Source organism: Muntiacus reevesi, chromosome 21 (genome assembly GCF_963930625.1).
Source record: "Muntiacus reevesi chromosome 21, mMunRee1.1, whole genome shotgun sequence".
NCBI lineage: Eukaryota > Metazoa > Chordata > Mammalia > Artiodactyla > Cervidae > Muntiacus > Muntiacus reevesi.
The window spans coordinates 24,978,272-24,994,285 of NC_089269.1; the positions used below are offsets into that span (position 1 = coordinate 24,978,272).

General features: G+C 39.4%; 1 protein-coding gene across 1 annotated transcript in view; it reads left to right on the top strand.

Moving 5' to 3' along the window:
* Positions 1–1,836: 1,836 nt before the first annotated feature.
* Positions 1,837–16,014, top strand: part of GBE1 (1,4-alpha-glucan branching enzyme 1) — a 290,948-nt gene continuing 276,770 nt past the window's right edge. Inside the window, exon 1 of the mRNA XM_065913821.1 lies at positions 1,837–2,198. Coding sequence (XP_065769893.1) covers positions 2,047–2,198 — 152 coding nt within the window. The 5' untranslated portion in view covers positions 1,837–2,046. The remainder of the gene's footprint in view (positions 2,199–16,014) is intronic.

Consider the following 16,014-nt stretch of genomic DNA (forward strand, 5'->3'; position numbering starts at 1 on the left):
CAAAATTTGCAGCACCACTTGGAAACAAGAGTCTGAACTGTTAACAGGATCCCTAGGTGATTCATAGTGTAGGGGGAATTTGTAATTTCCTGGCTTCTGTCTTGTCACAACAAAAATTTGAAGCAAAAGACCAGTGCTACTGTTACATGTTACAGCTCAGGTATATTTAGAAAGCAAAGGAAAACACAGCCTGAGGCGTGAGGGCATGCCACCCCAAAAGACACAAGAGAAGAATGGCCTCTTGGTCCAATTTTGCCTCCTCTTTTTTATGTTTTTTTCCTCCCCAGTCCCAGCCCCAGCCCCGCCCTACGTAAATTGGGCTAGCCAGGAGCGCTATTTGTTCTACCAGAAGTCCTCACTAGGGTCCTTGGACCTTCCTTTGTTTTATTTTCTCGGGCTTTTTCCTTGTCTTGCCATTCTGAACTCCTTTGTCCTATTCTAACTACCTAATAGGCACATTAAAGCTTGGGAAACACTAAATAATGGATTGGAGGTGAGAAAGAAAAGAGGAGAAACAGGCTGCCTGAATGAGTGATAGCAAAAAGGATGAGAAGACTGACTTAGTATCTTAGGGAGATACTTGGTTTAGGACTCTAGAGCTGATAAATAGCGATTTCAATAGGCAGGTAGTAAAACGAAACTGGATTTCTGAGAAAAGTTTAGGACTGGAAATACAGGTCTGTGGATCTACTGGGTATTGCATTTCTGAGTGTCAAGTGTTATTTATAAATGTTTGAATGTTGTCTTTCTGAAGGTTTTCCAAGTCCTCCACTATTTAACTTTGACGCTTACTAGATAATCTTTCATCAAGTCATTAATTTTTTCACAAAAAATATTTAGAACGCTTTAAAATCGAAGGTCCATGGCTGATTAACATGTCCTTCTCCATAGCCTCTTGGATTCGCCACACTTCTCGGTCTTAACTGGGACAGAGAGCCGCCAAGCCTCTCCAAGTTTCTAGATACAAATTAGCTTGGAAACTCCTGGGCTGGTGGGTCCGCTTGTCTTAGGGAACAATCTGTAGTCAAAAAAACATCTTGTAGCTAAAAGCCAGTTAACGGGAATGAAAGAACATACGTACGTAACAAGCTGGGGAGACCACCTAGTCGCCCCCATTCTTAAAGAGGAAGAGCTTACTTGCTTTATCACTTCCTTAATAAATGTTCCAGTTGAATCCCAATTTAATGTTCTTCCCAGTACCGTCTGTCTCCTTAAGAATGGTTGAATTGTTGAAGCTTGTTTACAGTAATTAAAAAGACAAAGGGCCTTTCTTTCTTTCTTGAGGTATGGGGCACGGTAAAAGTTCTTTCATAATTTCAATCCTCAATCGCTGGTGACTCTGAGAATAACACCAGAACACTAGAGTATCCCTGGGATGATTTAAGGATGTTGCATTTCAGAGACAGCAAACCCAAGCGAGTACTGCTGAAGAGGCGATACGAAGATTTTTTTCAACGGTACTGTTTTATCCCTTGACTGTTCTGGGAGAGAACAGATACTTCACTGTGAATTCTTGAACTGTCTGAAACACTCAGCTAACAATAAAAAACTCTCAAGAGGAAAAGTTCCTTCCAAAAACCCATACATCCATCTGGAGGGTATGCTGCCAATGAGAGTTGTTTAAAGAAAGAAAAGCTGAGGGGCGGGGGGGCTGTGTAACTGCGGAGCTAAGAATGAGGTCAAGGTGGGTCAAGGTCTGCCGGGACGCCCGGCGGAGCCGTTGAGAGAAGAAAGGGCAGGTCTCCACGGTCTCAAGGTGGGAGCCGCGGGAGTAGGCGGAGGGGCCAGCCTGGGCGCCTCCTCCCCTCGCGGGACGTGCGTCTGGGGATCACTCCGGCCCCGCTCCTCCCCGCCGGCGGGGGGAGAAGGGGGACAGGAGGCCGTCCCATGCGGCTATAAAGGGCCCTGGGCCTCCACAGTTCGCCTCGGCTCGCCCGGGCGTCCTCTGGCTCCGCTCTCGCCGCTTTCCTCCCGGCTAAAGCTCGCGCGGCCGCTCCGGCTCCACTCGACCCTCTCGGGCCTCGGCTACTCGGGCTGCGGCGGAAGATGGCGGCTCCGGCAGGTCCCTCGGCTCGGGCGGCAGAGGCCGAAGGCTCTGAGGAGGCGCTAGCCGCCGCTCTGGCGGACGTGCCCGAACTAGCCCGCCTTCTAGAGATAGACCCGTACCTGAAGCCCTACGCTCCGGACTTCCAGCGCAGGTACCGCCCCCCACCTTGGAGCTCTCCCCCCATCCCCCCATGACCCCCCCACCCGCCACGCCTCTGAACCAGGAAGCCCGTCTTCTGGGCTCCCGCCGCCCCTCCGCTCCGGGGCGTGCAGGCCCCGCCCCTCGTCGGCTCCACCCCCGCCGGCCCCGCCCCACACCCTGGTGGGTTGCAGCTTCTGAGCGTGGGCGAAGGGCTTCAGCGGCTTCCGGAGTTGTGGCTTGACAACTCTTACCGCCGGTCTAGAAGCAGGAGCGCAGAATAAACTTGACTCATCCCTGTCTCCTCCGTTCGAATCGGCGGTTTTGCGCCCCTGGGTGTGTGCTTCGGTGGCCAGCCCGCGTTTCCTCAGGTGATGATGCAGAGGGAGGCCTTGGCACTGCAGGTTTAGTGATTCTTCCGTGCACCAGGGTGGTCCCGTGAATTAGCGTGTGCACAACACCCGGCCTGTGTAACTGCGCTTTAAAAACTTTCTCGTTTCTTTAATAGCCAGTGTTGTGACTTTACATCCAATAGGATTCTTCCAGGCAGCTTCCCCACTCCCCCAACCCCGCCACGTTGTTAATATTTCTCCTCTCAGAGAAGATGAAATGTATTTTGGTCATCTTGGTCCATTTTTTTTTTTTTAAACCCTCTTAATCCGTGTTTGGCATTGTCATCTGAAGATGGAGAACGTCAAGGAACGCCAAACTTCTAGATGCCGATTTAGTATACTTTTAGCTTGTCTCCTCTTATTCTAAAGTTGGTAAGATTCCGGTAGTCAGCTCAACTTAAAAGGTATAATTTTTAAGACTAAAATAGCTGTTATAGTAGTTATATTTATGAGATAAGCACATTGTGATTTAATGGTTTCTGCCCTTTTAGCAGAGGCTCTTCAAAAATACCATGGCAACAGAGTATACCTAGTCATATTTTCAAGTAGAATACTTAATAGTAGTTGCTAGCAAGAAGCAGCATTGGGGGTAATGAAACACAATTGATTGGTGTTTGGAAAAGAAAGTCAGGCTGATGACCTGGCATTGTAACTTATTGCCTGTACACAGTTCAGCAACTCTTTATTAAGGGTCCCTTAAGCTGAGACGGTAAGGGTCTGCCTGCAATGTGGGAGACCTAGGATCCATCCCTGGGTTGGGAAGATTCCCCTGGAGCAGGGAATGGCAACCAACTCCACTATTCTTGCCTGAAAAAGCCCACTGATAGAGGAGCCTGGAAGTCTACAGTCCGTGAGGTCACAGAGAGTCGGACAGGACAGAGCTATTTCAATTTCTTAGGAATAAAAAGTAAGGGACACAGAGTTGAATACAAAACTTCATTCCAGAGCTTGTATAGCCTAATGCATGCTGCTGCTGCTAAGTCACTTCAGTTGTGTCCGACTCTGTGCGACCCCATAGACAGCAGCCCACCAGGCTCTGCCTTCCCTGGGATTCTCCAGGCAAGAACACTGGAGTGGGTTGCCATTTCCTTCTCCAATGCATGAAAGTGAAAAGTGAAAGTGAAGTCGCTCAGTCGTGTCCGACTCTTCGAGACCCCATGTAGTGCAGCCCACCAGGCTCCTCCATCCCTGGGATTCTCCAGGCAAGATTAATGGGGTGGGGTGCCATTGTCTTCTCGGAGCCTAATGCATGGGTGCCTGCTAAATCGCTTCAATAGTGTCTGACTCTGTGCGACCCTGTGGACTGTAGCCTGCCACGCTTCTCTGCCCATGGGACTCTCCAGGTAACAATACCGGAGTGGGTTGCCATGCACTTATCCAGGGGATATTCCTGACCCAGTGATGGAACCCATGTGTCCTGTGTCTCCTTCATTGGCAGGCGGGCTCTTTAACACTCGTGCCATCTGGGAAGGCCCTAATGCCATGAGATCTCCTCAAAGGAGTCGCCTTGAATGTTGGTCAGTTAATCAGATGTTGGGCCTTTATATAAGCAATTTGGGGAATAGCCTTGTGAATTGCCTTCAGTTTTTGCAGTAGAGCTTTCAGAGAAATTGAGTACGTAATCATCATTGTTTAAGATTAGATATGATTTAGAAATAGTCAAACATTTTTAGAGCAAAAGATGATGGTCAGATCTTTTTTGATGTGCTTATTGGTAATGACACTAATTTTCTTGGATGCTTTGTAAAATGACACATAAGACATTTCTAAAAGAAGAGGTATAGAAATGTTTTGTCTATGTTTCTTTTCCTCTCTGTTTAAAAAAAAAAATCAGAGGTAGATAAACATCCCTTGTTAAGTGTTTCTTTAATGTTCTTTCACTTCAGCTCCACTGGGATTGAAGCAGTTTTGATTTGCTTTCATGGTTTGTCAGAACTAATGAGAGGGACAAAGGCCAGAGTAAAGAAATGGGGGCAGTCCAGTGTTCTTGACGAAAAAGCTGGTCCAATGGGTCCTTGTGCCTCACTCTGACCTGAATTCTACTTCTGGCCTTGGTTCTGAGTAATTGCCATTTTCCAGCACACATGTTCCATTTAGGCATATCAAATAGTAATTTAGTGTTTGGCAGCAGTAACTTTTAACTTTTAGCATTTGAAGAATAAAAGAATTTCTCCTTCATAGAGTTTGGTCCTGGTTACTATTCCTATTTTCTGTTCATTTCTGATCATCCACTCAGGCAGTGTGTCTTTGGCCTAAGACAAATATACAACCAAACATAGGTGCAAAGTTTGCTTAGTAAGCAGTGAAGAAAATTTAGAGTACAAATAACACCAGTATAACAATGATGGTGGAGGCAGTTTCTCACTGATGGACTGTCTTATTCTTCCCCAACCACCGTGTCTTCATTAGAAATTCTGCAATATACATTTATTCTTGCTTACCTTTTCTGTAACTATAAGAATTTTGAATCAAGTGTGATGATGAGTGAATTACTCTGTGCCATAAAATAAAAATTAGACATTAGTGTGTGTGATAGGCCCTATGATGTTTCATTTATTACCTCCTAAGATAGGATTTTCCTTTTGGCTTTTCTGCTTTTTTTTTGCCTGTTATTTATGTGACAGTTAGTTGCTGTATCATAATTCAAACATCGTAGTGCTTTAAAACAGCGTTCAATTGTCCCCGTGTTACATTCCAGCATGAGTCAGGCTCTCCTCGTGGCAGTCATTCAAGGATCTAGGCTGATGAAGGCTTCATTTTGAAACATGTTTCTCAATGTCAGTGGAAGGAATGTAGAACATGTTGAACTATGCACTGTTTTCTTACAGCTTTTGCCTGGCAATCAGGTACTTCCGCTGATTCATATATTGGCCAGTGTAAGTCAAATGTGACTTCCCAACTGTGTGGGTGGAACAGAAAACACTTTTGTGAGCAGCAGGATGGACAACCCAGTTGCAGTAATACTTGTCTATACCCTCTGTTTATATAGTAACTTTTATATATATTATAGTATTGACTCCTACTTATAACAGAACTGCAAGGTACGAAGAGTGGGTGCTTTTTTGTTTTTCCTGTTTTACACATGAAGAACCTGAGATCTGGTTCTTCATGAGTTGTTCTCATGACTTAACTGTAGCTGGAATTAATCTTTCTTTACTAAAACTGTTTCAACAAGTTCATAAAAAATGACTTCTTGGTAATTTAGTGCATATTTCTTTATCTCTAGTATTGGACATTTTGGACCACTTACTAGATCCTTGAAGCCATGATACTGTAGCTTTTGCTTTTCTTCCATTATCTCTGGTGGTTTCTCCTTGGCCTCCTTTAGATTATTAATATAAGAGATTCTCAGGGCTCTTTCTTTGGTTGCTTTATGTATTTCTGTTTTATATGCATACTTTCCATAGGCATTCTCCTCCATCCCAAGAATTCCATCTGTGTACAGAGGCTGCCCACGTCTGTTTTCACTCTAAATCTCCCCTGGTCTTAGTCTTCTGGACTTACTGTCAGTATCTGCATTTTGATGTACTCTAAGTGTAATACTCAATGTGTATAAAACTGAACTTAGGGTTTTTCATCCCAAGCCTGATCATCCTTTTATACCTTATCTCCATGTGTGGTATTAATTAGTCTTCTCCCCTTTTCCTTTTTGTCTCCAAGTCTAATCATCAGTAGCTCCTAGCTACTTTCAAGTATATGTGGCACTGTATTCCTACTGCTATCCTCATACTCCAGTTGCTAGTATCTCTAACCTGGTTTATAAAAACAGCTCACAGTTCTCTCTTTTGAAATCTTCTCAACCGTTTCATGGCTCTTAAAATATAGTGTGGTCTCTTTCTCATGACCTAGAAGGCTATTATCTGGTCCCTGTTGACTTTTTTAGCCTCATCTGTGTACCCTCCTCACTCTGTACCATCTAATCAGAATTGGGCTCAATGTAAAGAGGTAGCTGAGATGTCTGCAGACTGTTCTATAAAGGGCACCAAAATATCACTAGAATAACTTGAATAGATCGTTACCAAATGTTTAAAGAATACCAATTTGAAGTTTTCCAGAACTTTGTTCTGTCCTGGACACCAGACCATGTTTTGGTCTAGCCGTGGGTCTGGCTATGGCTCTAGTAGTTTATTTCTTCTGCTTGCTGCGTACTTCGCTTCTGTCTTGTTAGTGCCTGTACATGCTTGACGACACAGGCTAGAGATGAATTACACGCATTCCGTGACTTCTCATCCTCAAACTTCCCACCTCTTACCTACCACCTTGGAAACCTGCATTGTAAGGATGATCATCTGCCGTAATCCAGTTGTGTCTTTGCTCTTTTGTGTCTCCCACTACATCATTTGCTCCTATGGGTGGGTACGTTGTCCGTATTCTTTGCTTGCTGTTATATTCTCAGACTGTAAAAGTGGCCTATAGGAAACAGTATAGTAGTTGAAGAACGAATGAATGTCTTCTGCATTTGCTTTTCTCTTTTCTACACCAGTAAGTCTCAGGTCAGCTCACTTTAAGCTAAAAAGGTTAGCTAGGATGGATGGACAGAGAAGACGGGGTAGTTACCAGGAGTTGTGTGTCTAGGATAGAGGAATGTATGTTCAAGTAAAAAGCTAAAAATAACCAGAGAAAATAAAGAAATTTGTTATTAATTAGATATTTCCATACTCCACAGAGACTGTGGGTTTAATCACTGAAGGAATATTCAGTTTGAAGAGAGCCTCAGGTCAAATTGCATGCTCAAGAATGGGAAGAGAGGTTTTTGTGAGCCCAAATGTGTTAAGTATCACAATTACAGTGAACATCCCTATTTTGGTAAAAATGAAAATAGCTTTTACACTGGTGTCTAATCAGAATTAGAATGTAGATTAGAGTTTGTGTATCAGCAGTCACACCAAAAATTGATTCTCACGGTGCAGAAATTTTACATTGTAGCTGAATGATGCACTTTTCTCTCAGTGTCTAGCAAAGTTATAGACTTTGAAGAAAGTCAGATGTCCATATTCTAGAAGGCAAAAAAGAATCCAAAAATTACCAGTTGTGCCTGGCCTGCTCTTCTGTACTGATAGTAGATTCCTTTGTTCTTTGCAGCTAAGATCTGTACTAACTCCAGAGTCACTCCTGAATTCTTTATAATAATGAGCAAGAGACTCTGACCTCTTCTCATTTTCAAAGTGCCTTAAAATGACTCCATGGAGCATTTGGTTTAGTTTAGGCTCTAAATTAAAGCCTGCCGCACCATCTCTTGAGAATGACTGCTGCACCATCTCTTGAGAAACGACTCAGTGATAACTTCTCAGAGGATTCAGTTCGGCTCCCACCAGGCTGACCCCAGTTAATCGTTGAGATAATAACACAGATCCTGTGAAATGTGCTATTGTTTTAGATCGATAAGCATATCATGCTGCTTGTATTTAAAAGCATGTGCTCAATTGAATTATGCATATAGAGATATTAAAAGAAAACATGAGTGTTTCCATTGGGGAGAACTGCTGCTATCAGATGCCTTTCATTCTAAAGTGACTTTATTATTTCACTGAAGAGTAGATTTTCTTTTTGTATTGCTGTCCACTTATCAGTAGAGGCTCACTACTGTTTTGAGTCCAGGTTTTTTTGACCTTAAAATCCAAAATCAGCCCTATTCTGTTTTGTGTTTAGGGTAACAGGAGCCCAGTACATCGAAAGAAGGCAAAAATCCACCTTAGACATATGTTACACAATTCGCATTCACTAATTTATTGTGCAATTGACATTAAGTTATGGTGACTATCCTAATGTAGTGATTTCTATTGTTTAAAAGATCATGATAACTTAGATCCTAAATTTAGTTTCTTCACATGTAATATGGGAAAAAAATGAACATATGGCAGAGAGTCCATGTTGCAAAGTACAAGAGCAAAATGAAGTTTGAATTTTAGCTGTCATAAATGCTAAATAGCTTCAAACTCAAGGGTAAATTAGTCAACCTCTGTGAACCTTAGTTTCTCTCTCAGAAAAATATGAATTACTCCCACCTCATAGGGGTGTCTTGAGGACGAGCAATATATGTAAAGATAAGCTTCTTTAATCTTGTATCCTGAAATTAACCATCAGATGAAAAACCTGACCAGAAATTCCCCACAACTCTTTGCTGCTTAGCAGCATCTTTACCTTAAGCCTTCTCTTTACCAACAGTGCAATTGTGTGAATGAGGTGAGGAGGTGGTAGTTTTAATCATCGTCTAATGGAGAAAGAAAAGAATATGTTTAAACTTTGATCCCTAACTTGGAGACAAAATCATAAAGCAATTGCCAGTTTACTACAAGCTGAAGGCAAGATGAGTGCTGGGATATAATGAGCGCAAAGCTCCCTTTATTGAGAGAGGTAAATGCTCGACTGCAGAAACCTAAAGTCACTCTTCTCTTGATCTTCCTTTTCTGTTTTTTTGTGGTCTTTCATGTGACTGCTCAGTCTTCATATTCTTGGGCATCAATCAGCTGCAGGGAATTTCTTCCTCCTGAACTCTGGACACTTGAAGGAATGGTCATACTGAGTTTACTAATAGCAGAAACAACTTTGAAAATAAGTAGGAAAAATATATTAGCAGCTTAAAATTTTGCAAATGAGAGATTTATCTAGTGGAGTCTGAACTTATGATCTATTAATAAGAAAAAATTTAAACCCCATGTCTTACCTTGTCTATTTTATCCTCTGTTTTTTTATCTGATGATTTTGGTTATTTTCAGTATGTTTGAATTTGTGGTAAGATACATAAAAGAAAGGAATGAAATATTCGTGTGTGTTTTAGTAGATTCATTGAGGAATAAATTATCATTAGATGGTTTCTGGATATATCCTCTAGGTGATAATCCAAAATGTGATAATTAGGAATCAAGTCTGCATATATATATTTCTTATGTATGTAATCTTGAAGTTTTCCAAATATTTAGCAAGTGAGAAACATTTTTTTTTTTACTAATAAAATCATGTTACTCAATATCATCAATGTGATTTATTTTTATTTTCGTAAGTGATAAGCAACTAGTTACAGGTAGTATTTAATTATGAATAACTGTATAATGCAAGTACATTCTCTATTATTGAATGTGATCAAATCAGTTACATATTTAGGCATATGTAACAGAAACTGAACATGCCCTCAAAGAACAGAAAATCCCACAAATTGTGACTTATGGACATAGAGGTTTGTATTTCTCACAAAGAAAGTGAAGGTAAGTGATTTTGGTCCTGAGCATTGATTCATCATTTATCTTTCGCCTCTACTATCTTTAGCATATGGTTTTTATTTTTACTCTTAGAAGATGGCTGGACATATCTTGAGACCATATCTATCTTCTTAGCAGGAATAGAAGCCAACTCACTATGTCCATTTTAGCCAAGCATGTGTTAGTTTACCTGTAAACTCCATCTCATTCTTTGAGTTTACAAGTTATTGACTAGAGCTGTCCCATGTCATGGCCATCCTTAGCTGAAAGTGAGCCGCATAATCAATGGGCTTTCCATTGCATACATATTCTCCTGAGAAATGCCTTTGACCTCGTCTATCACAACTTCCCTCGGCTCTTTCCTTTGCTCCAGAGAGGAGACCATATGTGGCTAAAGATGAAATGTCCCAGTGAGATCATGCTATAGTTCCCCAATATCATATCTGTGTACAAATCTTTCTGAGCAGAATCCAAGCATTTCCACTTTGGAGAGAAGTCTGTAGCCAAATCCCTCAGAATCACCAGCCTCTGGGACTTGGCTTACACTTTGCTGTTCCCTGTCTGTATTTCTCCGAATTCTTCTCCTGGGACGTGTACAGATCTTTGTGCACTTTCTTTAGTCCGAGATGAACCTATTTGTTTCACCTCTGTCACCTGTCCCGGTGATCTGGGGAGCACTGCTGTCTTCTCTTTTAAATTTCATAGGTATTTTACTCTTAAAAATATGAGGATGTTTTGAGAGAAAATGAGTTTGTCAATTACTAATAATTTTTCCAAGTTCTCTTGGTCTCACTCAAAAATGATCTGCTTTATTTTTAAGTTATTTGAAGAATATTATGTTTGTGAGGCTAGAAGGAAGAAAACAACTAAATTAAAGATGATAAGTTAGTTAATCCTCAGTCTTCAAACTATGAGTTGTCTTTTGTTACCTAACTACATACAAGTTTATGGGCTTTCACACTGTTCTTCTAAAAGCTTAAGATGCATATACCTTGTTCTTCAGAACATACTTGCTGCAGACTTAACATATACATATAGGTTTTATCATCATAGGCATGTTCAATGTTTTTTGACAGTAATGAGCAATTTGTGGAAGAATGGAATTCTCCTTTTTTGTCTTAGACGGTAAAGACAGCATAATGATTCCTCTTTGATATCAGAATAGATCAGTAATGTGTGTGGGGTCATATTAGTTTTTTTTTTTTCTAAGAGGTTATGGGTCTGTTACCCATGATCATTTTATACTGCTATTTGGAAGTCAGGAGTAACTAATGTGTGAGTTACCATTGCTTTTTCATTGTTGTATAATCTTTTCTCAAGAGGATTAGTGATTATTCCAGGATTCTAGAGATTGACAACCACATTCATGTTTGTCATTTCCAAGCTTTTTTCCTCCTCTAGTTCTTACTTTTTCAGCATTAATAGGCTCTGATGTTTTTGTTTGCTTATTTGTGCTTTTGTTTACATGTACGAGTCTCATCTTGACCATTTCAGTTGGCAGTGCTGTTTTAGTTGTATAACTTGTACTTGCTAGTGATAGGAGTGGGTGAAGTGGATGCGTCTCTTTTTGTTTCACTTCCCTAAAATGCCCTTATTGAAAACTATGTGCTATCCATGTAGTATTAAGGAAACCTCTGCTCAAAAATACAACACATAAGCAGGAAATACAGAGAAATAAGAATGTTATCAAAACTGAAGTTGGTTATAGTAGGTTTAAGGTAACTTTAGAGTTAGAGGACAGTAAAAAAATACAGTGTGAATTGTGTTAGACTGGATTTAAAAATTATGTCAAAATATTTATAGACCACAGGAAGTTGCAAAAATGGTACAGAGAAGGTTCCTGTCCTATTACCCAAGTTTGCCCCAGTGGTAGTATGTTGCTTAACTGTATAGTAGTTTCAAAACCAGGAAATTGACTTTGATACAATCTGCAGACCTTATTTAGTTTTCAACAGTCTTTGCATATACTTCTGTGCAGTTTTATCACAAGTATGCATTCATATAGCTGGCACTGCAGTGAAGGTACAGAACCATTCCATCACCACAAAGGAACTCTACATTCAGTTATAGTTAAACTACTCTCACTCCCTCCATCCCTAAACTCTGGCAATTACTAATCTGTTTTTTTATCTCTCTAATATTTTTCATTTTTTTAACGTTATATGAATTAAATCAAAGAATATATGATCTTTGAAGTTGACTTTTTTTTTTTTCACTCAGAATATGCCTTTGAGGTCTATTCAGATTGCATGTATCAGTAGTTTGTTCCTTTTTGTCACTGAATATTATTTATTCCATTGGATGGGTTTACCACAGTTAATCCATTCACCTGTTGAAGGACATTAGGATTATTTCCAGTTTTTGGCTATTAAAAATATTGCAGTAAAGCTAAGATATATATATTATATTTGGATGTTACATCTTTGGGAGAACTATGTAGGACTGTAATTGGGTCCTATGGCAAATGGAGAAGGAAATGGCAACCCACTCCGTTATTCTTGGCTGGAGAATTCCATGGATAGAGGAGCCTGACGGTTCTTCTACAGTCCATGGAGTCACGTAGAGTCGGACATAACCTAGCAACTGAACAACAACAATAGAAAATGTACGTTTACTTTTGTACGAAGTTGCCAAACTATTTGTCATGGTATCTGTATCATTTTGTATTCCCACCAGAACTGTGTAAGGGAACTAGTTCATTGTATCCTTCCCAGCATTTGGTAATACACTTTAAAAAATGTTAGCTCTTACATTAGGTTTGTAGTGATAGGCCAATGTCGTTTTAATTTGCATTTTCCTAATAGTAGATTATGCTGAAAGTCTTTTCAAGTGTTATTTGCCATTTGTGTATTCTCTTTGGTGAAATGTCTCTTTCCATCTTTAGTCCATTTTCTAACTGGATTGGTCTTTCTTTTTTTTAACCTTTGAATTTTGAAACTTCTTTACATATTCTGAATACAATTCCACTGTCAGATCTTTGCTTTGCAGATATTTTATCCTTGACTGTTACTTTGCCTTTTCATTTTCTTAACAGTATCTCTCACAGATAAAAGTTTAAAATTGTGATGAAATCTGTTTACTGATTTTGTTTTGTTGTATGGGTTGTGCTTTTGTTGTCACCTGTATGATTTCTTTGTCTACCTCTAGGATCTGAAGATTTCCTCTGATATTTTCTCCTAGAAGTTTTATTGTTTTACATTTTACATTGGATCCATTTTGAGTTTAATTTTAGCTTAAGGTTTGCAGGGATATTTTTTAAAATTCCTTTTTAAGGAATCACTTTCACCTTTAAACTCTGACAGACATATTGGGGAGCCACCTGATCAAAAAAAATTAGCCTTTAGTTAGGTCTCACTGAAATATATAAATAATGACAATTTTTGTGTATACTCTAGATTATTAAAAGCAGTGGGAACTAATTAACCTGTCAGTTTTCTGACTTCTGGGATCTTGTTTTAAGTTTTGGTTATTATCATATAGCAGCCCCTCAAACTTTAGGAAGCAGGAGAAAAATAATTTGTGAAAGATAATAATAATTTATTCTCAAGTAGTTACTTGAGAATTTTTCTGGTTTTTAATTTGCATATTTTTTATCATGTTATAGCATTATCCTATTGATTTATATTCCAAACACACATAGATATTACTGTATCCAGATAGGACTTGTAATTTTAATTTCCAAAGTTTTTCTTATTTCATGTCTTCTACTTCGAACCTACTGATTTGTCAGTATTATATATTTTTCAATTCTATATTATTAAAAATATTGCTTTGAAAAATAATATTTTATTCATTCAGCATGTCTGGTTACGTGATTTCAGTGACAGGTAAATTTTCAAAATTTTATGTTATGCTCTCATTTGTAGAAATGAATTTGTTAAATCTTAATGAAGGTAATGCTAATATTAATATTTCCCAAGATTAGTTGCTTTTTATCTGACTGAAATTAGCCTTTGGTTTTATTTCAGTCTTAATATTTATTTTGATATTTATCAGGATTCATTGTGCTATTAATAATCAGAAATCTGAGTATGTCAATTTCCAAACAAATTGGTTAGATGTTATGAGATGAAGCATAGCATCTTGTTTCTTAGTACATTTATTTTGTAAAATTTATGAATAAGATAGCTAGAAATTTATCCACTTTAAACAGAAAAGTAAAGTGGAACTTCTGAGAATTTGTACATTCTACAGCGATTACTAGCTATGATGGGTCTGAGGCACTAAACATCCAAAGGAGATTTTTGAAAACTCTGTTGGTAATAAATAGACATCATCACTGTCAAGATAATAATTTTTATTACAATGTATGTAAACATCATTTTATGTGCATCGAGCCTGAGATTCTGCATTTTTAAGGAGCTTCCAATTGATGGTTTTGAGCTGTGGTGTTGGAGAAGACTCTTGAGAGTCCCTTGCACTGCAAGGAGATCAAGTCAGTCAGTCCTAAAGGAAATCAGTCTTGAATATTCATTGGAAAGACTGATGCTGAAGCTCCAATACTTTGGCCACCTGATGCAGAAAACTGACTCATTAGAAAAGACCCTGTTTGCTGGGAAAGATTGAAGGCAGGAGGAGAAGGGGATGACAGAGGATGAGATGACTGAATAGCATCACTGACTCGATGGATATGAGTTTGAGCAAGTTGCAGGAGTTGGTGATGGACAGGAAGCTTGGCGTGCTGCATTCATGGGGTCACAGAGTCAGACACGACTGAGCGACTAAACTGAACAGATGGTGCTGATGCTGCTTATAATCAGATGGTATTTTGAGGAGCGATGCAAGGTGTGGTCCCATCTTTAGTTCAAAACTGAGTTTCGTCATGGGCCAAATTAGTTTTAAGCAAATACTCTAGGTTTTTGAAAATAATTAATCCATATATATTGGGCTTCCCAGGTGGCGCTGGTGGTAAAGAACCCACCTACCAATGCAGGAGACTGAAGAGACATGCGTTTCATCCCTGGGTCGGAAGGATCCCCTAGAGGAAGGCATGGCAACCCACTCCAGTATTCTTGCCTGGAGAATCCCATGGACATAGGAGCCTGAAGGGCTGCAGTCCATAGGGTCGCACAAAGTTGGACAAGACTGAAGTGACTTTAGCACGCATGCATGCCTACTAGTATTGTTAATCAGATTTTTATTTCAATGGTCATAATGATTTTCTTATTTTCAGTAAAAGTGATTTTACTTTAGTATCAAAGTTACTGTTCTTACATCTTTACCACGAGTTTCACTGCATAGGGGTCTTTAGGATAAGATAGACATGGTGATCCCATAAAGAAAATTATTCTCCAAGTATATTGTTCCAGGGTATACATGGATATATGAGTTATAGGCTGTTGGCTTAATTTTCTATTTAACAAGCCAATTTTTGCTATAATCTTTGTCCCAGGCATTTTTCTATATGATAGTGGAGTAAATAAAAGATACACTTCCTACTTGATGAGGGGCTTCCTGTTGGCTCAGATGTAAAGTGTTCATGTGCAATGCAGGGGTTGTGGCAGAAGACATAGTTTCGATCCCTGGGTAGGGAAGATCCCCTGGAGGAGTAAACGACAACCCACTCCAGTATTCTTGCTTAGAGAATCCCCATGGACAGAGGGGCCTGGCGGGCTATAGTCCATGGGGTTCCAGAGTTGGACATGACTGAGCACACACATCATCATACTTGATGGGAGCTCTAATTGAAGAGATTATAAGTAAACACAATTATATATTTGTGCATAAAATGCATTGTAAGACAAATAAAACCATGTCCTGTTCTGTTAAGGAAGGGGAGTACATAGCACAAAGGAGTTCATTTGAATTCTCTTAAGTACTTGAAATTATTTCTTTATAAAGAAAGGACTTAGTCTTCAATGTGGACAAAGTCTAAGGGACTCACTTTTTTGGAAAGAGTAAAAGAATGTGATAGTTAAGATATTAAATTAAAACTACAGTTGGTCCTCAGAGTCTGTGGGTTCCATATCTGAGGATTCAACCAACCATGACTCAAAATATTTGGGAATAAAAAAATTCCAGAAATTTCCAAAAAGCAAAACTTGGAACTTACTTTGTGCTGGCAACTATTTACATAGCATTTACATTGTGTTTGCAACTATTTACATATTTACGTTGTATTAGGTATTATAACTAATCTAGAAATGACTTAAAGTGTGTAGGAGGATGTGTATAGGTTGTATGCAAATACTACATGCTACACCATTTTACATAAAAGACTTGAGCATCTGTGGATTTAGGT